Source organism: Mustela lutreola, chromosome 1 (assembly GCF_030435805.1).
Source record: "Mustela lutreola isolate mMusLut2 chromosome 1, mMusLut2.pri, whole genome shotgun sequence".
Classification (NCBI taxonomy): Eukaryota; Metazoa; Chordata; class Mammalia; order Carnivora; family Mustelidae; genus Mustela; species Mustela lutreola.
In genome coordinates this window covers 191850617-191873808 of record NC_081290.1, presented here as the reverse complement: position 1 = coordinate 191873808, position 23192 = coordinate 191850617, and the positions used below count along the sequence as shown (strand labels likewise).

Genomic DNA, 23192 nt, shown 5'->3' with positions numbered 1-23192 from the left:
CAGAATGAAGCATGTTGTGTCCAAGGGACAAAGACAATGTCAGTAGGGGTACAGCACAGAGAGTGAGAACCAAGTGATGGGGGGAGAGTCAGAGCCCTGTGGGCTCTGGATCAGTCCTTCAGACCCCAGCGGTATTAGTGAAACTGTGGCCGATGCAAGACAGAACATAGGGGAAATGAATATGCTCATTTAACAGGGGAGCAAATGGTGGCCCAGGAAGATTCAGCCACTAATATAAGGTTCAGGGAAAGACCCTGACTTTCAACTCAAGCCCAAGAGGACACGTGGACTTACCAGCCCCTCATCACCTAAAAGAGGTGCCTCCTTCCCCAAGAGATGGCCCAGAGAGCCCCTCCCTCTGGAGGGAATTTCTGCTCCTTGTGCCCCTTTTCCCCACAAAGGCAAGAAAAGAGGGGGTTCAGAACAACAAAGCAGGCCACCACCATTGCATAGAACCTCTGGAAGGCTGCGGGACCTCCCCACTATAGGAGCAGGACTGGGCGGGGGCTGCTTGCTCTGTGTTGGTCTGGTAATTTTATACAGTGACCGGGCATGGTGTAGCCAAAGGACACAGCCCAGGCCATCCCATAATAGGGAAGAACCCAGCCCGGGCTGTGTGTACCTCCAGGAGCAGGTGGGCATGCCTGTGTGCATGTGTATGTTGGAGGGATGGGGATGGATGGTGGGGAGGCTGAGGACCTGAGCTGTGAGCCCAGAGAGGAAGCACAAGCACAGCCTCCTGTGCTTGGAGAGATGGGTAATAGATGCCAGCGATAGGAGAGAGAGGGCTCACGCTTGATGAGTGACCACATGCCAGGCACACTGCCGAGACTGTAGGTCACTGATTCATACTCTAACTCAGAGGTGGCCGCTAGCACTTCCATTTTGAGGATGGAGACACAGTGGTCAGGAACGTTGGGGGACTTGCCCTCATGGCTCCCATCTGGCAGAGCAGGATCTACACGAGGGCCCGAGGGGCAGGAAAGGGGTGTGAGGACAGGGATGAGCACAGCCAGTCCTTCCATTTCTCTACCGTGTGTATCCCAGTGACTCCCAAAGGCAGAGCAGACCCAGCTCTGCCCTCCCACTGGCCTTTCCCCATGACCTCTGGTCTTTCTCACCCTCAGACTCATGTCATGTACATCTCTGCCACCTAAAGCTATTCTTTTTCCTTGTACTATTTCTCAGTTCATGACTTTACCAGCCACCTGTCATCCAAATCAGAGGGCGGGAGTCAGCCTGGAGTCTGCCGTCACCCTCCCTTCCCTGCTCTCTCCCCGTTGGATAACCAAGGCCCATCCATTTCACTTCCGCAAAGCCTGCTTCATCCATTACCGCGACTCAACTCTCCGTGCTGCTACCATTATTCACGTCTTCATTTGAATTATTCAGTAGTCTCTACACTGGTCTTGTGGCTTCCAGGGCCTCCCCATGCCATCCGTCTACTGAGCTGCATGGGCACTGATGGTTCTCAAAGTGGAGAGGCACAGGCACCAGCGGTTCCTAAATTGGAGACGCGTGCCCACACATCACCAACCAGGGCTTTCGAACTTGAACGTGCATCACAGTTGCCTGAAAAGCCCGTTCAGAGGCAAACTGCTGGGCCCCATGCCAGAGTATCTGCTTCAGTAGGTCCGGATGGGACCCCTGAACTTGGAATTCGGGTAAGTCCTGGGTGATGCTGCTGCTGCTGGCTCAAGGACCACAGTTTGAGAACTAGGGCTCTACAACGCATTTCTACACTAAGGATCCAATCCTGCTTACAGACGCCAGTGGCTCCCTACTGTCTTTAAAACACAGTCCCAACTCCTCACGGTCATTCTCATTACCTGGCCTAGATGTGCCTCTCAGGCATCACCAGCATCAAGCTACTGACCTCCCTTCAGCCTGGGAAGAGAGTACAGTGCACGACTTGTGTTCCTTAAAGCTGTCAACCATTTCAGATGCCACGTCTGCCCACACAGTTCCCCGCCTGCGAATCTTTCCCCCTGGTGCTTGTCAAATTCCTACTTGTCCATCAAGGTCCAACTTGACTGTACCTCCCTTTCAGGCATCTCAGTGAGTTAGAATGACTGTGGACTTTGATGTCAGACAGCCGTGACTTTGAATTCAAGATCAATCCCTTGTTAGCTGTGTGACCTTGAATTAGCCTCTCCACTAAGCTGGGGCCAACCCCAGCATCTTCATTATAAAATATAAATAATAATAGTTATCCTTCCAGATTATTGTTGGAGAGGAACTGATATATGACAAATGCCTGGCAAGGAGTAGAGTCAGTAAACGACAGCTATTATTATCATTAGCTCTGCTCCAAAGTTCTGCCTGGCTTCCTGGGGACGAACTCTTTCCCTTTTTCTCTGTGTTCCCACAAAGTTTTGTATGATTCTATTTTGCATATATCACATGTATGGCCGCATGATTTTCACACACCCAGTCCCATTCCCAGTGTGGTTGGGACCATGCTATGACATATAAAAGCTCGCCCTCCCAGTAGATTTAGTGGGCATGTGGTTTGGCCAACAAAAGGCTCTCTCTTTAAGAAGATGATCTATACAGGTAGTTACAGGCTCAGATCACAGTACTTGCTTGGCAAGCAGCGTGAGGGCTACTGTGCAACTGTATTTGGAGGTTCCATGTATACAGCATGTGAGTTCAGTGGAAGTAAAGACTGTGCCTTACCAACCTGAAGCCACAACTGATGTTGAATCAGTGCATCCAGGGGCAGGTAATATTGGCTGAGGATGGGAATATCTCATCAGGACGAGTTGGGTCCTGGCCTCAGGCTCAGGGATAAGTTTCTTATTCCTGGGTAAAGGGGAGTCCAAGGACTGGGGTTAGCTATATGAGAGACTCAGCTTGAAGAATAATCAGGAACTGAATTATTAGAATTGGGTGGTGAACAAGAATATGCTTTGGGGACTGAAAGAGAGGTTAAGTGCCTGATACTGAACTGGAGTTCTTGAAAGCTCTCTTAGAGCCCAGAGCCTGAATGAGCCTGCAGATACATCTCAGCTCTGCCATGTGGGTGGGCAGTTAGGACCAGAGGACCCTCAGAAGATAATAAGATACCCTCTTCTATAGCTTCCTTCCCCACCCCTGCCCCAAATCAATTCCCTACTGCCTGTCTCTTCTGTGAAACAGCAAGCCAATCTCTTGGAAGGCTTTTAGAGATGCCTTAATTAATACATTTCCATTTCCTTTTGCGGACCCCTCATTCCCCTTAACAGCTGGACTCCGTGGGGACGGCGGAAATAATTCCCAAGAAGTGAGCCTTCTGACAATTTCCCGGGCTGCTTCTAGAAGCCCATGGGGTTTGGAGGAGTTCCCAGTCTGAAGCAGCTGACATAGCTGTGAACACGGCTGAACTCCACCCTCCCCCGGCCCCCGGACATACCCACATCCACTCCCCTCTTGTGGAAGAGAACGACCACAGGGTTGGAAGGACAGGGAGGCAGAGCCCTGAGGTCTTTTCTTGAATCTGGGCTGAGCTTCTCTGCCCCTCACGCTTTTGAAGATTGCTTTAGGGGACAGAAGGATTTAAGTTGTTCACCTTCACAGTGGTGTACAATGTCATTACTTGGTCCTGCCTGGTTTGGGGCTCCCCTAGCCACAGACTCACATCTCTTGTGGCCACAATGGAGCAAACATTTCTTCAATGTGCCCGTGCTCCCCCTACTTCTACATCACCACGACGGTAACCTTCCAAAGACGGAACCAAATCTGGTCTGCCCTTTGGTCCCAGGCCCCTAGCACCGTGACCTACACAGTGCTACACAGCTGATTCAGACTATTTGATTGATAGTCTGGTTTTCTAAGCCTTGGCTTGATAGCTGGGTTGCCACCAAGAGACAGCATCAAAGGATGAGGGGTGATCTCGCTAAGTTTATGCACGGAATACTTAGTGCATGGCGCCTTGTTCTGTAGGATTCAAAGCAACTGTTTCGTAATGCTTTGCTGTGTTCCAGGCACCGAGTTGGGTGCATAATGAGGTCTAGATGAGTAAGATGCCGTGCTTGCCCTCAAGGAGCTGCTAGTCTTCCTTCCACTAAGAATCCATCCCAACAGCCTCCTTCAGAAGTCATTTTTGCCTCCAATGTTGCTATTCAAGTATGATGTACTTCGTATATCTAATTTAGGACTTATCCCATACCATCTTGTGTTAAAATAATTTCTGTTTCTCTGCCTGCCCTTCTAGCAGGCAGAAGAGCCTAAAGGGAGAGCCCCTAAAGGGAAGCTCCTAAAGGGAAGGGACCTGGTTTTAAAATCTAGCACTCCCAGGTGTTGGCCTCTCTGAGGCTGTGAGTTCTTAGTCTGTAAAAAGGAAGCAGTTACAATAACACCCACCTCCAGGAGAAGGGGGTTGAGGATATAAGTGTCAGCCAGATGTCCCCCTCCAGCAGGCCACTCAGAGCCATCTCCCTTACTGCCATTTTCCTGGAGCAAGTCTATTCCCTCCTCCCCATTATTCCAGCAAGCAGACACAGAGGACAGGAAAACTCGGCCAAAGTCACTCCCTGCATCTCGCGGGCCCCTTGCGGGGCAGCAAGAGGAGCTCCTGTGTTGTGCCTGGCCCTTGATACTCCTACGGTCTTTCACTCCTGGGGACTCAGCTTTGAACTAAGCAGAGATGTCACCAAGTGTCTGGAGCAGAGGAGACACATACGGCCAAGGGGAGCAAGGAGAAGGAGGACATCTGAAGGCCTTGGCAGAACCATCTGCTGAACCTGGGGGCTCACCCTGCCTCGGCCTGTGGCTCTGCAGGCCCCGTCTTGCGGGGTGCAGGCAGGGCGCTCCTGAACGGGGAGAGGGAAGCAGTCACGGAGGTAGACAGGAGAGCCCCACTGCACTGGTGGCTGCTGACACAGTCGTCTCTGAAGGAGGGGAGTGTGGCTGTAGTCTCAAGACCGCTTTATCAGCTTTTTATCAGGTAGGTAAAAGGAGGTGCGTGAGGGGAAAGCAGCTTTGAGAATTGGAAATGAGACAGAGCAGTGTAAAAGCAGGCACTGCTGAGAGGGAGGGCGGGGGCGGCTGTAGCCCAACATGTGGTCCAGAACCCTGGCCCTTTTCTTCTCTAGGACAATGGTATGTGAATAATGAGCCAGGCGAGATGGATTTCCTCCCTTTCCAAGCCTCTGGGAGTCATAAGCCAGCATGGCGACAAGACACGCCTCCCGCAAGATGCTCTTCCAGAAAGGACCTTTCCCAGAGTCAAACAGTCATCGTCTTCCCCCGAGAGGCAGGTACCCAAACCTGCACTTAAAGGCCTTCAGGAAGGGAAGCCCAAACCCCTCACCAGGTCCTAGAATCAAATGCTGAAGTCCCTACGTATCACCATCTTTTCCTGGGCATTGCCCCCACCATGGCTTGACAGCTTTGACTCGATGGCCATCTGTCCACCTGGATCATGGGACAGATGCCTAATGAGTACACCCACATCTGGTCTTCCCTTGTCCCCTCCACTCCCCTCTCTGCTACCACAGGAACCTTCAGGAGCCAAAGCCAATTAAGGCACTCCCATCTTCGAACAAAACAGACCACCGTGTTCTTCAACAGCTCCCCGAAAGTCTTCTGGACACGCTTAAATATCCAGACTCATAAATCTGATCACGACGGGCCCTGCCTATAACCCTACTCTCCCCTGCTCCTTCCCGTGTCTGACTGCAGCCACACAGAACCGCCCACACCGGTCGGTCTGTATCTCGGCCTTGGCTGCACCAAGGATAGTCTTTTCTACCAAGATGATCCTTCTCCATCCTTACTACGTCCTTTCCTTGGTGAGCCCTTCCCCGCTCACATGTGCCCATACTTCTCCCAGACCTGCCCCTGTCACTCACTACCTGCCTGACCTTAAATAGGTTCCTTGTCAGCTTTGTGACTCAGTCTCCTCATATGCAACATTTGTTGTGAGGACTAAAGGAGTTAATTAATACAGTCAAGTGTTTCAAGTGCTTAGAAGAGTGCTGGGCTCAATAAATGCTCAAGAGTGCTGGGCTCAATAAATGTCAGCCATTATTATCATCATCATCATCATCATTATTATTACCATCACTATTAATATATCGCCCTGTACCATAATTCTTGCTTTACCTGTCGGCCTCTTAAAGTGATGCTGGACTCCTTACTGGCAGCTGTTCACATCCAAATAGTGCTTGTTAGAGAGTGAACTTTGATGAATGAACGAATGAATGAATCAATCAATCTATCAATGAGTCAGTGAATGATCACTGAAGCCCATCTCTTCCTGATTTGAGGAAATTCAGAAAGCAGGTCTTCCTGGGGAAGGTAGAGTAAAACTCTCCCTGAGCCTGGCTGCTGCATGGGGGTAAGAGTTGAACACAGAGTTTTAGCCCCTTGGATTGGCATCTTTCTTTTAAAGAACAGAATTCTATGACCTATTTGCAGTTAAAATATTCTCTGGCTTCATGGTGAAAAGCAATCCCAGGGGACTTGCTGCGGTATTTTTTTTAGCTCCGCAAAATATCTCTGGACAGCCTTCCCCATTGGTCAAGGCCACTCACGGCCCACCCCACCAGGTCTCTGGCAAACTGGCTCCTCAATCCTTTCTCAAAGGGGCCCAGTAGAGGAAATGGAACGAGGCATTTCAGCTTCATTTACACTTAATTTATCAAAATGTCACTGGTAAGAGCAATTTGATGTCAAAGGCTTATGAGCCTTGATTCTAAGCCTTCCAAAGCCCTTTTCTCTTTGAACCTAATATGCCATTCTGCCAACATGGTGTTGAATGCCAACAGGGTGGATGGTTCTGCACTTCGAAACTAGAGGAAGACTCTTTCTCTTCCTGAATGTGCTTTTGAGCTGGGTCCTATGGATGTGAAATGCAGTTCCTCCCCTTCAGGATACCAGTGCTCCGGGCTTTACCAACAAGGATGCCTCACCCAAGCAGAGTGAGACAGGAAGGCATCATGGAGGTCCTCTGCCCAGATCTTTTACATTCCAGATGGAGTGCAATCCCTTCATGGGCCAGAGCCAGATGTGGGTACCAAGTCCCAGGCACCCTCCAAAACCTCCGGCTAGAAGGACATCTCTGAAGTGAATGCCAGTTGTGGCTTCACGAGGCTGCCCTTCCAGGGGGATGGGGTCGTGTGCCAGCGTGGACTACTAGGACTCAAAGCCTAAGCCTAACCCTGCCCCGCCACTCACCGGCTGTGGGACACTGGGAGAATCATTCTGTACTCCTAAGCCTCAGGTTGCTTTTCTGTAAAACAGGGATAGAAGTACCTACTTGATAGCACCGTGGTGAAAAGTAAAGCATGAGTGCTTGTGCAAGTGGTTTCGGACCTGAAATCATGGCACAAAGGGGAAGCAATACTGAGACAGCACCCTGGACAGAAACACCCCGGGCGTGCTGCTCCCCAGCTATCTGCTGCCATGGGAACACTGGAGTGTCAGTGAACCCCACCCTGTGTTCTGTCCCAGGCCTTGTGCTCAGTTCTGAACTCTGAGCAGCCCTTCCCATAGTGAGTTCACTTGAAGCAACATGCCAGCCCTCTGCTCCACAGCTCCCTCTGGCTACAACCCCTCATTCCGCTTTCCCACAAAAGCTAAGGCTTCTTTAAAGACCATGCCATAAGCCTTGACCATGGCCATCAGATCTCAGTCCAGCTCTGCACTGGGACTGCTCCAGCCAGTGACTCCCATCCTGCTAAATCTGAGAAATGCTTTTCGGTACCTCCTTTCAAGGGCAGCAAAACTTCTTTATCCTTTCCCTTTCTGTGGCCTCTTGGGGATGTGTTTTTTTTTTTTTTCCTGGGGCATTCTTCCCCCCTCAACGCATCAGCAGCAACCTCCTACTCACGGGGCACTCTAGAAGCTACTGCCTCAGCGCGCCGAGCCCACGGTAGCCAGCTCTCTGAGGAACACCTCTACCTGGACGTCCAAAACGCATTTCAAAGTTCCCAGTTCCAAAGCGAAATTTGTCCTCCCTTCTCCTCCCACCCTGATTTTCTCTTGAATTTTTCACCTCAAAGATTAGCAATATCATCTACCCTGATGTCCAAGTTAGAAATCTGGGAGTCTTCTTACTGTGGCCCTCCTCTTGCATTGTCCGCACTCTTTTGGTCCCTGAGTCCTGAAGATTGATCTATTAAGGGGTTTTCAACAGGTTACAAAACAGCACATCCACTATGACCCCATTGCTATTGTTACTTCTGTAAAGTATATATATTTGTTAAGAAATCAGAGGGATGAGAAACTAAAATGATAACCAGGGGTACTACTGGATGCTGGAACAATAAATGATATTTTGTTTTTTTAAAACATATATTTTTAAAAAGATTATATTCTTTTGTATAGAAGAAAAACTGTTACCTTTCAGATAGCCTTTGGATGTGTACCTTCTTTGAACGCCCAAGCTACTTTTGGTTCTTACCACCTCTTGCAACAGTAAAACCTTCTCCATGGCTTCCTTGCTACTGTCTCACCCCCACCCCCATCAGCTGTCCCTGCTCCACATCGCAGGAGGACACATGGGCCCTTCATCAATGACCACTGTCTGCTTCCTAACCTCATTTCCCACCACGATCCGTTTGGATATTCTAACCTAAGATGGAAACTATCCATGCACCTTCGGCCCAGGATCTCGTGCTCCCTCCTCCCGGCATGCTCTTCTCTCTCCATGTCCCTCCATGTCTGGTCAACCTCTCTTCATCCTTAGAGATACTGGTCTAGTGTCACCTCCTCCAAGAGTCTCTCCTAGATGTCACCAGCAGAATTAGGAGCCTGTTCTCCAGCCCTCTCTCTATGTACCCTGCTCTTTCCCATCACTGTCTTTCTCATCGTGCTTTCAGCCAACAGTCCTCACCAAAGAGTGCCCTGGGGCCTGTCTTAGTCATCTTTGTATCTGAATGCCTCGAACAATTTCAAAGAAAACTCTAAATAAGTTTATTGGAGTGCTACAGGAGGACCCCTGAGACATTTCCTGGGGCACCTCCCACTTCACACTATTCTAGTCCATCCCCTCCTCTCTACCAAATACACCTCCACCAACACATGCCATCACTGTGGGCAGGCCTGCGGGCTCATTGGAGAAAGCTCTGACTCAGGCAAAATGAAACCAAACCCAACAGCCTCCCTAAAGAGTCACCCTTCTCTTCTCCGCTGCTCAAACATAGCACAGGCATGAGAGGCCATCTACCTGGTCCAGCTGATGGGAACCCACTTGTCACGGGATCTGTGCCAAGAGACAGATTCTGGTGATTTCCAAACAGATGCCGTAAACATGCTCGAATAGTCTTATGCAACTAATACGCCATGTGTCCGGGCCCAAAGGCCTTGGGTCAGCAGGTGACAATGGACATGAACTCAGAGGCTCTAGAACACCCACAGGAGAGGGTCCACACCTCGGCACTGCTCTCCGTCTCACTCACATGTGCGGGAAGCTGCTGTATTCTTCAAATACTCTAAAGGAAGAGATTTCTTAGCCAGGTTCCACCCCCCGTGTGGGGTGTGTGGTCCCCCTTTATGTCCAGCTTTCTTCTCTCCTGCTGCAGTTCTAATTGTCCTCACCTTGCTAGTTGTCCAGGGGAAGCTGGTGGGCAGCCCTGTACACACACACACACACACACACACATACACACACACACACACACGCTGGATGCCTTCCCCTCTGCACGCTTTCTTTCCCCAAAGCCACAAGTGCCTGCAGGACAAGCCCTGAGCCCTGACACGGAGGCCCTGGCCCAGAACCGGTACACCCCCATGAAGAAATCTCTGACTTACCCTGGTGTGATGCTATAAACAATCGTTTACACCCTTAGCTGTCATCATGATTGGCTTAGTTTCATTTCTCGAATGGGGGAAGGCCATTTCCTTAAGCCAAGAAAGGGGCACTGAGACACCTGGTATGCCTCAATGAGCCTAGTCATAATCACTCCTGAGGGACGCCTGGCTGGCTCAGTCAGTAGAGCAGGGGACTCTTGATCTCGGGGTTCAAGCCCCACGGTGGGCCTAGAACTTACTTTAAAAAAAAAAGAGGACTTCTGCTCAGTGTTACCTGTGGCCCCAGGCAGGTGGCCTCACAGCAGCTGTGTCCTCACAATCCACAGCACATTCTATCACTTCCTTAGTGGCTGAGGCCCTGCCAGCGTGGCGTTCCACCCTCCCGGCTGGCCCAGCCTACCGTCTGCTCCTCCTGACCCTTCGTGGAGCCCCACCTCACCCCTTCTTCCTGTGCCTCCAGCCTCAATCCCCGAGGCTTCCCGAGGCTGCTGAGAGACATGAGTACGCGGGGCCTCCTGGGACCCAGGTTGCACGGGCTCATCTGGCTGCAGGCAAGGCCGTGGGCAGGGAGGTGACTCAGCGGCTTAGGCCCGTCCACCGTGGCTGGCTCTAGGGGTGCTGTCACTGTTGCCTCAGGATCTGACTTCTTTGAAGGTGGCCATGGGTTCTGGGGCACAACCCGGAAGCATGGGGAATGTGACCCTCTGTGGAGTGAACCTCAGCCAAGGAGAAATGAGACTCAGCACATCCGGAAGGAGCTGACCAGAAACGGAAGCTCAGAAGAAGGTGACCAGAAATGGAACCTTGGGTCCATCTAGCATCAGGATCTGTGTCCTCTGAGACCATGAGCGCTGAAGTCAGAGAGATCCGAGCTTACAGTGCTGACTCTGCACTTACTAGCCATGTGATCGTCAACCTCTCCAAGCCTGTTTCCTCAACTATAGAAGGGACAGATTCAGGGGTGGTGGGCTCGGAAGTTTCTTCTGGCTAGAACATTCCAGACTCTGCTGTTCCAGCCTCTGAAATGTCCCTGTCTGATCACACAGGATGGATCCAGGCTTCAGGACTAACGTAAACCATGGGGACCATCTTGGCAGGCGTATCAAAGCCTGAACCTGGGGAGCGTGGGGTCCCTGCATCACCCAGTCCTGCCCAGGACCAACCCCCCCGGCATTCAGCAGCCTCTGGGCCTATTCTTCCAAAGGGAAAAGACTTCCCTCCCCGGCCGTCTTGCCTCCCACGACGGGATCCCGCTGCCCTCCGATGCATTCCCATAGCTCCTTCTACTTTGCCTCACTTGCACTTACGGTTGGAGATTATATAGTAATAATTTTTTGATTTCTAAAACTATTTTATTTATTTGACAGACAGAGATCACAAGTAGGCAGAGAGTCAGGCAGAGAGAGAGAGGGGGAAGCAGGCTTCCTGTTGAGCAGAGAACCCGATGCGGGGCTCAATCCCACAACCCTGGGATCATGACCTGAGCAGAAGGCAGAGACTTTAACCCACTGAGCCACCCAGGCACCCCTGGAAATTATATAGTAATATGATCTCTCATCAACATCCATCTCTCACTGGTAAGATTTATGAGGGCAGAGTCCATGTTCACTTTGTCCCCCACTGTATCTCCAGCATCTGAGTAGCAGAAGGTAACTAATAAGTGGTTATGGAATTAATGATTTTAGGAATTAATTAATTAGTAATACATAGCCAGTGGGGCACCTGGGTGACTCAGTGGGTTAAGCCTCTCCCTTCAGCTCAGGTCATGATCTCGGGGTCCTGGGATGGAGTCCCACATTAGGCTCTCTGCTCAGCGGGGAGCCTGCTTCCCCCCTCTCTCTGCCTGCCTCTCTCCCTCCTTGTGATCTCTCTGTGTCAAATAAATAAATAAAATATTTTTAAAAATATTACATAGCCAAGTCTTGATGAGACCAAAGCAGCAGTGTTTGGGCTTGAAAGCCCGCCTGGGCGGAATTTTTAGGATCCCTGGTTGATAGCCTAAGTCCTTTGGTATGGAAATGCATGTCCTTGAGCCTCAGACTCCCCTCCTCTCCCTGCCGGCCTATGTCAATGCTCCTTAGGGGGCTTATAAGGGGACTGGCTGTACACTAACTCTGGCATCCCTGAAATCACCCTACCCGTCACCAGGCAGCCCAAGGGTGCTGAAAACAATGGGCTCAAGGTGACCAAGCTGGTTGGGAAGAGGAGGAGGAAAAGGCTCGGCATGTCAGCTCTCTGGGGTTTAACCACAGGGCTGCAGGGCGAGATGCAAACCAGAAATCTGTTCCAGGAGGGGCTCTGGGGCTGAATGGAGAAGGAGCACACGCGTCCTTTTGTGCTGAAGCAAGGGCATCGCTGGCAGGATGGGCTCGAATCTCAAAGAGAGCAGACAGCTCTCGGAAGAAATCTTCACCCCCGACCCCTGCCCCTGTGAGATGTTCCCAGGGCTCCTTCTAGGCCTTCTGCAGCCTTCTGTTGATTGATCAGTCCTCTGTGTGCAAACGTCTCCCCGGGAGCAAGGCCTCACTTCAAAATCAGCTCACACTGGAGCGTTCACAGTTCCCTGCACAAGTCTGGCCATGTACCCCGCCGGGTCATTGCAAATGCTGTCTCTCCTGCCAGGCCACCCTTTCTAAGCACCCCTCCTCCTCTGCTCTTCAATATCTTTCATGCTCATGTCCACATAGACCATTTCATGATGCACCACCAAGGACAGCTTTCTTAACAGCCTAACATTTTTATCCTTGAACACTAGGATGACAAAAATTTCCCACGTCCCAAGTGCAGTACATAGGAAGGGTTAAAATCATATTAACTCAAGAGAGCAAGGGCAGGGGGGAAAAAAAGAAGGAAGGAATGAAAAGAAAAAAGTCAGACTGAAGGGAAGGGAGATGTGGAGGGAGGAACCATCAAAAGGAAGGAGACAGGAAGGGCCTGGACAGAAGGATACCTTTCTCCGTGACATCACAGTCCAGCTGCAGTGGTGGGTGGTGGGGGGAAGACCATGGGTCCTGGTGTTAGACAGATCCAGATTCAAATCCCGACCCCGTTTCATATTAACCTGTGGCTTCCGACAAGCCATTCAAGCCCTCTGAGCTTCAGATGGCTCGTTTGTAAAATGAGGATAACAACTAGCTAAAAGCTATGTTTAAAGAGGATTAGAGATAATGTATGTAAAGCACCTTGCACATTGGTGTTCACAGAGAGGCTGCAGAAGCCCTGCAGGGGCTCCTTCTGCACTTGGAAAGCACAGAGGGGGAGAGGGCTTGGTTCAAGGTCGCGCTAGGAACCCAGGTCTGAGCTCTCTGCACAGAATTCCCATCAGCAGGACTCTGGCCACAAAAACTCGGTTATGGAAACGTGGACACTGAATCAGTAATGACTTAATTAATTTTTACGGGTGTTAATAGTGTGTACCAAGAAAACAAGAGAATTCTCCCTGGAAGAACTTTCTCTATCACTGCTCTAACTGAGCAAATGACTGACATTCTGTGACGCTCACCTGCATCTTAACCAAGTCCCCACATTTACCCTGGAAACCTACAGCCTATCCAAGTGCACCTTGACTCTGGGTCTGTAACAGCACATTAACAACCACAGACAATAAGACGAGAAGCAAGATAACCATAACCGTGACCAATTGCTCTGACAGTCCATCCCTTTCCCCCTGCTATATTACTATATCTCCCCTGACAGCACCTCTCCAGTGTCAAAGTCAAAGGATGTGATGCCTTCTGCTCTCCCAGGCCTGTCCAAGCTCTGTCAGGGGATACTACTGAGCAGTGAAATCATCAGAACACACAAAAGCACCAGGCTCTTCCAGAAATGGACCCCAAACAATCAAATCCATGTTGTTTGGCCAAAACCTCCATTACTTGGAACAGGTGCTGAGCTGGGAGAGCCATAGGGCAGGGACCATGGTGGTCTCGTTCACCGATGTGTACCAGCCGTGCCTGGCTTGGTGTCAGCTCAGAAAAGATTTGTGCAACAGACAACTACATGAAAAATGCATGATGGACTGAATACGTGGATGGCTCATGAGTATATGGTACGAACTTATGCCCTTCTGCCTCCCTCCCTGGCCCACCTCCAAGTCCAGATCACCTCCCCTCTCCTTACCCTTGCGATCAGCTCCCCGACCATTCCTGTCCAGGTGCCGTTGGCCTCAGGAACACCGTACACACCATCCCCGACCAGGCGGATCTTGTAGTTGAACCGGAGGATCTCTGCCAGCTCCTTGAGCATGTCCACACAGAAGCCCTCGTAGCGGTCATTGCCTTCCATCTCCTGGTGGTTCCCCTTCAGCATTAAATACGGGTTTTCCTGCAGCAAAACTGGGCAGCTGTCATTCTCATCTTGTTCCTGGTGTCTCAGCCACAAGGGATGGGGGTGCCAAGGCCGAGGTGGGGGGGGAGGGGAGTGATGTGCGTAACGGGGGCTACTCTGGAGGTGGCAAGGAGCTCTCCTCCCAACCACGAGGCACTTCTTTTACCAGGACCACGCAAGGGTCCCCAGTGCACAGAGGATTGAGCTGAAGACCCTCCACCTTGTTCAAGGTCATCATCCAACCTTACCCCCCATTCCATCCATTCTGCCTTTCCCTTCCTCTTGTCTACTGCACACAGACTTATCATAGGACATCACAAGATACTAGGCTGCCGACAACGCAGCAAGGCAGTGTCAGACACCCACGGACCAGCTGCAACCCAAGGCAGAGCACATCTAGCCATGAGAGCTCTGGGAAGGAGGATGGGGCTCTCTGGTGAAATGTCCAGAGAAGTTTCTACAGGGGAGACAGAATCCAAGCTGGGCCAGAGGAGCATGGAAGATGGATGGGGGAGGTATGAGCAGAGGGCATCCTAGACAGGGGAAAGGCAAGACCCAAGGCATGATCATGAGTGAGAAGGAGCATGGCCTCCTCAGGGCACAATGGATCCTCCTCTCAGCTGGAGTGTGGGTTGTGTGCGGGGGTGGCTGCAAGGATAAATTAGATGGGTTAGGGTCCGATGGGCCTCGGAAGCCAGGACAAAGTGGAGACACATCGTACACACACGGAACGGAAGCAGGGAGGGTTTGCAAGACTTAAGGGTTAAGGATATCAGATTGTAAGACAGAACACCTGGGGGAACGGCCGGACTGTCTCCTGATGGGAGACACTGAGTCCTGAGCCACAGTTTGGCTTGGGTAGGAGCACTGGGAGCTGTAAGAGACAGCGAGAAGGTCAGGCTGGACAGCAGGGGCTGTGGGGCATCGAGGGTAGGGGCCCTCACACTTGTGGGGCCTGAGTGGATGACTGAGGACGGCAACCTCACCCACAGGGATGGTTTGGAAAGGAAGAGGATTTGGAACATGTTGAATGTGGGGTGCTGGTAGGCTGTCCAGGAGGAAGTCCTGGCTGAATGCCTCAAATGGGAAGTGAGAGCAAGACGAGGGCAGGGCCTGGGAGGCTTCTGCACCGAGGGGGTGTCTGAAGCTGCTGGACATGTGAGGCCATCGAGGGGGAAGCCCTGAGGAAGGACAGAAGAGGGATAAGACCTTGATCTTCCACTGTGGGAAGATGAAGAGCTGCCCAAGAAAAAGGCAAAGCAGAAGTAGCCAGAAAAGCTGAAAATCAGGAAAATGTGGCCACTGAAAGCCAAGGAGGTGAGGAGGGGGAAGGAGAGTGCAGACATTCCCACACAGAGAGGAAGCAGGGCTGCGAAGGGCACCTGGGCCAGGTGTCGCTGGCGACCCTTCCAAGGCAGGTTCAGGGGGGCTGGCAGGACTCTGCAGGAATGGGGAGCAAATGAGAGGTACATGAGAGAAGGGACCAGAATTCTGAGATGTTAGGGGACAAAGGAAGGCAGGCAGATGACCTCTTCACCTGACGGCTACTGGCCATGTCTCTCCTGCAGCTTCAGCTCCCCCGTCTGCAAACCACAGGGCTGAAGGACTCCCCTAGTGTCCACCAACAGCACGATTTACGATCCCCTAAACTGGAGGGTAGCTGGAGGGGTAGCTGGGCATGAGTAAGGGGGTGGCAATGGTATCGGAGGATAGGAGGGATGTGGGTATACTTGTAGCAGAGGGGAAGGATCCCGCAGATGGAGAGATGAGCAAGAGAAGTGCTAGCTGGTGGGGCATTGTGGAAGGGGACAGGGCCAAGGTGAGAGTGATGCTGGGAAGCGGGCCTGGAGGTGAGGTGAAAGCATCGATGGACGTGGGATACAGAGAGGAAGGGAGGCGACGGAGGGCAGGGAATCCATGTCAGTCCCCAGAGTTGGGTTGGTGGCAGGACTGAAGACTTGGTGTGCAGAAGGGTTTGACAGATCTGCTCAGGGGTTAGGACACAGAAGGAACAAGACATGAGCCCAGGGGGTGCCAAGGCCCAGCTGAAGTTGGGAGGTTGAGAGCTGGGAGCAGGGATTACAGGGACAGCTGGGTGTGGGACAGATATGAGGTGGGAGGGCTGAGCATCATGGTGGGGATTGTGTTAGAAGGTAAGAGACGGAGGTGCTGAAATGCCGGTTTGCTGAGCTCGTGTTGGGTTGGGGAAGATGGAGAGTCAGACAGATCGGAGGCCATGAGGGGATGGTATGGGAGAGCGATTATGTGGGTGGGAAACTGGAGAGAAGACAGAATGTTGTCTGTGAAGGAGAGGGAGCTCTGAGTCAAAGGTGATGTGGTTTCGCTTCATGACCAAGTTCACTGCTGTGTCAGTGAGATAGGCCAGACTCTGCCTTCCACACATCCTGTCCTTGATTCAATGGTTTCTCTCTGCCTCAAGTGCTCGCCCTCCTCTTCTTCTGCCTATCCTAACTCACCTCTGTCTCTGGGGTCCCATCACCTCCTCTGAGGCCAGCTCACTTCTCAGAACACCCACTACACTCACCGCCAGGGCCCCACAGGGGTCCAGTTCTCCTCTAGGATGTGCTCCTTGGATGGGACCTGGATGGACTCTTCCCCTTCTTTGGGAGCCCCATCTAGCTCCAGCATTAGGTACTCATGGACTGAGGGAGAAGCGCTGAAGAATAGTGTTTAGCTGGGCATCCCAACCCTGGACTGGTAACATCCTAGTCTATCGTTTTTTTTTTTAAAGGTTTTATTTATTTATTTGACAGACAGAAATCACAAGTAGGCAGAGGCAGGCAGAGAGAGAGGAGAAATCAGGCTCTCTGAGGAACAGAGAGCCTGACATGGGGCTCTATCCCAGGACCCTGGGACCATGACCTGAGCCGAAGGCAGAGGCTTTAACCCACTGAGCCACCCAGGTGCCCCCCTAGTCTATCTTTAATTAACCCTGGGAGTTTCATGAAATTCTTCTCCCCAGATACTCCGTACTCTCATGGTAATGGAAAAATTCACTGACATGTTCAAAGTAAGCATACAAAAGACTAATCCTGGAGGGAGAGACAGGTGGGGACAGACAGCAGGGGACAGACTCAAAATATCAGAAAGGTTGGGGTTCACCAGCACTTTGGAGAACATGGGAACCGCACGCTGGCCTGGAGCAGGGCCCCTGTCTCAGCAGGAGCGTTAGGAGAATGAAGGAGGTAACACAGGCAAAATGTTTAACTTGGGGTCTGACACACAGTAAGTGCCCAGGGAGTGAGAGCTCTGGCTAATTCTGTGCAAATACATCATTCCCATGTCCCAGGCGTACCCCCGAAGGAACAGGAGACAACAGGGATGTGTGCTGAGTTTTAAGGGATAAGCCCTTCTGGATTACCACGTGCCAAGGATAACCCACAAATGGTCCCCAGGGACTAAATTAAGGTAATCATTCCTGGAGAGAGTTGTTGACTTGTAGCCGCCAACTCAAACACACACGCACGAGGCAAAATCTGTGTCTGAACTCTGCTTACTGTGTTATTAAATGTCCCCTGACACAGAGGAGCCCTGCTGTCGCCCTTTACGAACACACATGTGCATATATGAACATGTGAACTCACACATGCACACGCGCACATAGAGTCAGATGGCTTTTCCCAATCTAGAAGCACAACCCGTGGTCTCAGCATCCCTGTGGTTTCACGCCAAAACTCTGAGCACCGTCTGAGTCCAGCCCCTGAGAGGCAGGAAATACAACCCAGTGATGTCCCCACGTCCCTCACAGCCTCTGGCTGGCTTTTAAGGGACATCTCCCTACCCTGGAGGAAGAAACTCCTATATTCAAATTCCAATCACTGAGCTCCCACTTTATGCCAGGAACCCCAATCTTCTTGGAGTTTTCGTTCTAGAAGGGGAGTAGGGCAGAAGCAACCACCTCTAACAGGAGAAAGAACCACAACAGAAGCGTGGGCAAAGTGCTAGAGATGGGGAGAGGGCAGGAGTCAGGTTAGGGAGGACTTCATGGAAAAAGTAACATCTCAACAGAGCTTTGAAAGGTGCACAGGCAATTCCGGAGAGAAACGGGTATTGGGGGAGGGGTACTCTGGGGTGAGGGAACAGCATGTGCAGAAGCAGGCAATGGCATGATACGGTGAGGAAATGCCGGGCAGTCCCGGACTACCAGAGCCCAAGTCACGTGGAGAGGAAGTAGGTACGGGGTACAGCAAGCTGGGCCTGATTATGAGGGGTTTCTAGTCCAAGTGCAGGGGCAGTGGGTCCTCCTTAGAAAGGTCATGCCCACAAAGTGGTAGAGAGTGTTATGGGCGGTAGACTGAGCAAGGGAGAAGGGAGCCTCCAGGGAGGTCACGCTCAGGTGAAAGAGGGACATGGGCCTCAGTTGGGGGATGGGCTTTGGGGACAGACAGCCAGGGACAGACTCAAGAAGCACTTCTGAGGTAGAGAAATCGGCAGGAGGGCAGTCCCCACTGTCGTGCTCAGCCGGGACATCAGCTCGCCATCACCCAGGTCCACCAGGCTCCTCCAGAACTGAGGAGGGGCCGTGATGACACCACTACCCCCCAATCTTTCTGGCCTTTCCACGTTGGTTCAGAGAAGCTAAGGCTGGAGTTGAGAGGGGAAGTGACAAAACCCCGGGACTGGAACCGCTTTTTCCATTCTTCCCTCTGAGCCTGGCCTCTGCCCGGAATATTCTCTCCCAGATAGCCGCGTGGCTCCCGCCTCCGCCCAACAGGTCTCTGCTCCGGATTTCCCCAGTTCAGTCACGTCCACACGGACACCTATGCTCCGGCACCCTGACTCCCCTCCTCCAGCTCTGTCCATTCCCGGGTACCTACAACAGTGCCCAGTGTACAGCAGTGCCCCCCAAAGAGTCACTAAATAAATTCACGAAAATACTCAGTGACTCCGTTTCCTAACATGAAGGGGAAACTCAACAGCACGGCATCCAGGTCCTGAAGCACTATGGGCCCAGGCCACTTTTCTGGTCTCAACCTTTCCCCTCTCGACCAAGGCCTATTTCCTGGAGAAGCTGCCTTTTTCAGCATTTCCTAAACACTCTATAATGCTGTCCTTCATTCATCTCTCCTCCCCGTCGCTCCGTCTTCTGGAGCCCGTTTTCAGTGCCCCTTCTTCTCTAGGAAGCTTTGCTGACTTTCCTAATGGGATGGGACCCCTCCCTCTTTCAACTCCCAGAGTGGCAGGTGTGCCCCTCTTTCCTGAATTTGATTGCACTCTGCCCACAGTAGATCAAGAATTCCAGTCTAATGTTCCTGTGCCCCAGGAGTTCATGAAGGTAGGGATGGAAGTCCCCGAGCTCTTTCATTATCTCAAAAAGCCTAAAGAAACAGACGCATTTGCAGACCTCGTGCATTCAGCAATGATAAGGCTAAGCAGACTAACTAGTGCATCGAGTCTCTGCTTTGGGCTGGAATTATATCAGCGTGGCTATAGTGGTTATCTCCTGCTGATAAGACACTGCGCCAGGCAGGCAAATACGCTTTTGATTCGTTCAGAGGGGAAGAGTGAGGGGAGAGGAACAAACTAATTATTGCTTAATATATGTTGTTGGGTTAATTGATAAATCTTGTAAAACATGAGGTCTCTACAGGGGAAGAAGATGACAACCTTGGCCATGAATGCATTTGACCCCTGCTGTCTACTAAATCATACCCTCTTTGAGGCTAGAGACCATGTCTTACTCATCTTTGTGTCTCTGGGAATGAGCACAGTGCCTGACCCATGGGGAGGAGGCTTTGGTAACTGTTGACGAGAATTGAATCAAATAAAAAAGGCAGATGGTTCCTTACTCTATAGATGGAGAATTCTTTTGACCATCTGGAAATGAAGAAACAAGCCATAAAAACCCATGGAAATTTGGGGATCTACTGGGAGGGGGCATATTTTATACACAGTAGGCACCAAACGAGGTAGGCTTTTGTGAAAGAGTGGGGCCATGGTGTCAGACTGGATCTAGTCCCCTGCTGGGCTCCTCCCCTCCCCCACCGTCATGTCAGAAGGTCCCCTTCCCTGGGCCAGGCACAGCCACCCTGGCTGTCTGGGTGACCCTGGAAGAGGCATCCGCAAACTGGGATGTCTCTGCACTCCATCCCTCTTCCCCAGCTGCTCTGGAACTCATCAAATATCATTTCCATATGAAACAGCAACTTGCGTGTAATTACAGTGTCATAAATTGGCCTCAGCGCTGTGATTAGAGCTCCCATCTCGCGTTCTCTGGGAAGCCCGGGTGCGCTGGGAGCTGGAGGAGGCACCCCAGGGAGCTGCAGCTGGGAGGCCCGGGACCACCCCGCTTACCAGGATGGTAGTGACAACCAGGGTGGTGTTGAAGAGGCTGTCGGAGATGTTGGAGGCATAGAGGCGGCTGTCCATGCTGAGCCCGTCCGCCACGTGCCACTGGCCGATCTGAGGAGACACAGGAGAGAGGGCTGGGAAGGAATGGGGTGAGGAGGCAGCTGGGGAGCAGGGCTACTGAGGTCGTGGGCGGACCTCCAGGGTTGGAAGGAGCCGAGAGGCCAGTCCCCTCCCTCAGGCCGAACCACATGGAAGCCATAGAAGAAGGCAGGGAAATGGAGTATGGAGAGGGGCTGGATGAAGGCAGGGTTACCGTTCCATAGGGTTGAGGGGGTCCGGGAAGATGGGGGGTGCTGAAAAAGGGAAGTTCCGAGACATTCGTTCACACGGAAGGGAACGAAACGTGGGGAACTGCATTACCTGAAGGCAGGAATAAGACACAAAGCTCTTTTGTTTTAGCCTACCGCCCATAATTCTGATTCCCTACATAAGAACCAGAACAGTAGAGTGGACAGAACTGACAGACACTCGTCCCTTCAGTGAATGTTGTTTGAGGGGCTCAGTGGGTGAATGAACCAGAAGAGGGAAGACCCGGGTCATTGTCCTGGCTGACGCGCTCACTAGCTGTGAGAACCTAGACAGGTTACTTAAATCTGAATCGTGGTTCCCCCATCTGTCAGCGGGGGTGGTAATTTTTGCCCGCCTTCTCCTCAGAGCCAGCTGAGATCCTGGCTGTACCAGCTCGACGCTAGATTTCTCAGCCCGGCCCCAGGAGCATGGATCCCCAACGCATAACCTCCGAACACTGACTGGCCCTCTCTGAGTGTGTCTGCTCATCTGTGAAATGGAAATAATCCCAGAAACGTCACTGGGTCCTTGTGAGAATATATTTGACACTATTTTCCTTCCTCTTCCCCACTGTCTTCCCTTTAAGCAGGAAAAACACCCAACTGACAGGTTTCCTTTCTAGAATGTCGCCTATACCTAAACTCAACCTCACTGGGTGTTTAGATGGTTTGTTTTCTCAGTGGAACCTCTTGTATGAATATGTGTGTGTGTGTGTATGTGTGTGTGTGTGTATGTATGTGTGACATACCAATACATTTCTACTAGCCAGAGCCCCTGGTAAATCCCTTCTGTGGCTCTTGGGTTGGAGGTGGGCATCCAGGAGACATGGCTGACAACTGGCTGGAAACCCAGTGAAATGCACATGTCCAGCTCTGCCAGGTACCTCTAGGCACCAGCAGCAGCTTTCCTGGAAAACCCTCCCAAGCTCCATGGATGGCATGCGGCTCTGTTTACCAGAGCTGGGCTCCAAGTTCCTCTTTTGGAAAACAGAACAACCATGAAGACATATCTCACCCCTGGCCCTAACCCCCACTCAGTAGGGCTGGAGAGTGGTGGGTCTGGGGGAGTCAGTAACCCTCTCTCTGTCATCATGGTCGGCAGCTTAAAGAGGGGAGGGCCAAGTGAGGACTGATGGTCTCATAGGCGAGCCTTCCATCTGCCAGAGGGGAGATGACCCCAAATTGCCTTCCAAGCCCCTCTGAGGGTGCCACGTGGAGAGGAGCGGCAGCCTTCACCGCTGCAAGGGCAGATGGGTCCTGGACACACACTCATTCATTTCTCGTTTACAAGCAGAGTCTCATGCTATCCACACGGGAGACCCCATTTGACAGATAAACCAACTGATGGCTGAGATAAGAGTTCGGCTACCTTGTCCTAGGGTTGCCTCACCCAGCAGCCGAGAAGCCCAAGCTTCAGCCCCAGATGCGTCTTCCCAAGCAAGCCTTCACGGCCATCCTGTCTGGCTCTTCCAATGTCCTACAGCGCAATTGCGTTTGCCTGTCTTTTCCACTAGCCTGTGTGGGGCTGGCCGGTGTGTGCTCACGCCCCAGCATCTTGCTTGGGGGCTGGTACTTGGAAGCAGGGGAGCCAACATTTCATATCAGCAGATTGCTGCTGCCGGTGGAGTGTGGGCAGAAGACAAGTGAGCCCCCTCTAGCTCTCTGGAGCCCCTACTGCTTCTGGAAGGGACCGGCCTCATCTGCTTGCTGCTGGAGCCCCCCACCTGCCCCCTTCTGCAGGGAAAGTGGGTGGGGAGGATGATTTTCTAGCACAGAGTAGAATGGGAGCAATAGTGACAAGACACCTGTCATGCTAGATGTGTTCTATCATCTCTTTGAACTCTCCCCCCAACTTTGTGGGAAGCGTTGACATTTTGATTTATGAGGAAACCAAGGCTCAGAGACATTCGGCGGCTTGCCTGAGGTCACCCGCCTGGTGGTGGTGCGTGGGCTTGAACGTGGAGTTCTGATCCCTAAAACAAGACTTTCCTGTCTGCTGCTATCTTCTTGGTGGCAATGCCAACACGGGCTCCATGAAAGCAGGCCTGGTGAACCAGAGAAAGGAACATCAGCCATCCAGCAAGAACCCTGCACCGCTTTTCTGTCCTGGGTTTTGACACTCCACTGCCAATGTCAAGTGAGATGACTCCTCTTGAAGGCTCATTTCCCTACCTTGAAAATGGCTAGAATTGGCTCCCAGTGGTCTCTTCAGGTGGGAAGGGCCAGATTTAGACAGAAGGACATAAACAATTGGGCTGGATGTCACCACTGAGATGTGTGGGACAAGGACTGAATTTCTCACAGTCTCATCTGTCACCTAAATGTGCACCTCACACCAAGAGGGCCAGCAAGACCTCAGCAACTCTCACTCCCACTGCCCCACCTCTGCTCTTCCTGGAGGACCCAATCTTTACTAACCAGCCCCCAGGCCAGACTCCTCAATCTTACCCAAGCCATCAGAGAGGGTCC

At 51.8% G+C, this 23192-nt stretch overlaps 1 protein-coding gene across 5 annotated transcripts in view; it reads right to left on the bottom strand.

Moving 5' to 3' along the window:
• The window catches only part of GRIK4 (glutamate ionotropic receptor kainate type subunit 4), a 411978-nt gene that overhangs the window by 59219 nt on the left and 329567 nt on the right, over window positions 1-23192 (bottom strand). For 4 of the 5 annotated variants that reach the window (XM_059183457.1, XM_059183459.1, XM_059183460.1 and 1 more), the window contains 2 exons: window positions 20380-20487; window positions 13858-14061 (listed from right to left, as the gene is read on the bottom strand). In XM_059183457.1, the coding sequence (XP_059039440.1) occupies window positions 13858-14061; window positions 20380-20487 (312 nt within the window). The remainder of the gene's footprint in view (window positions 1-13857; window positions 14062-20379; window positions 20488-23192) is intronic. The other variant, XM_059183458.1, reaches the window with a different exon arrangement.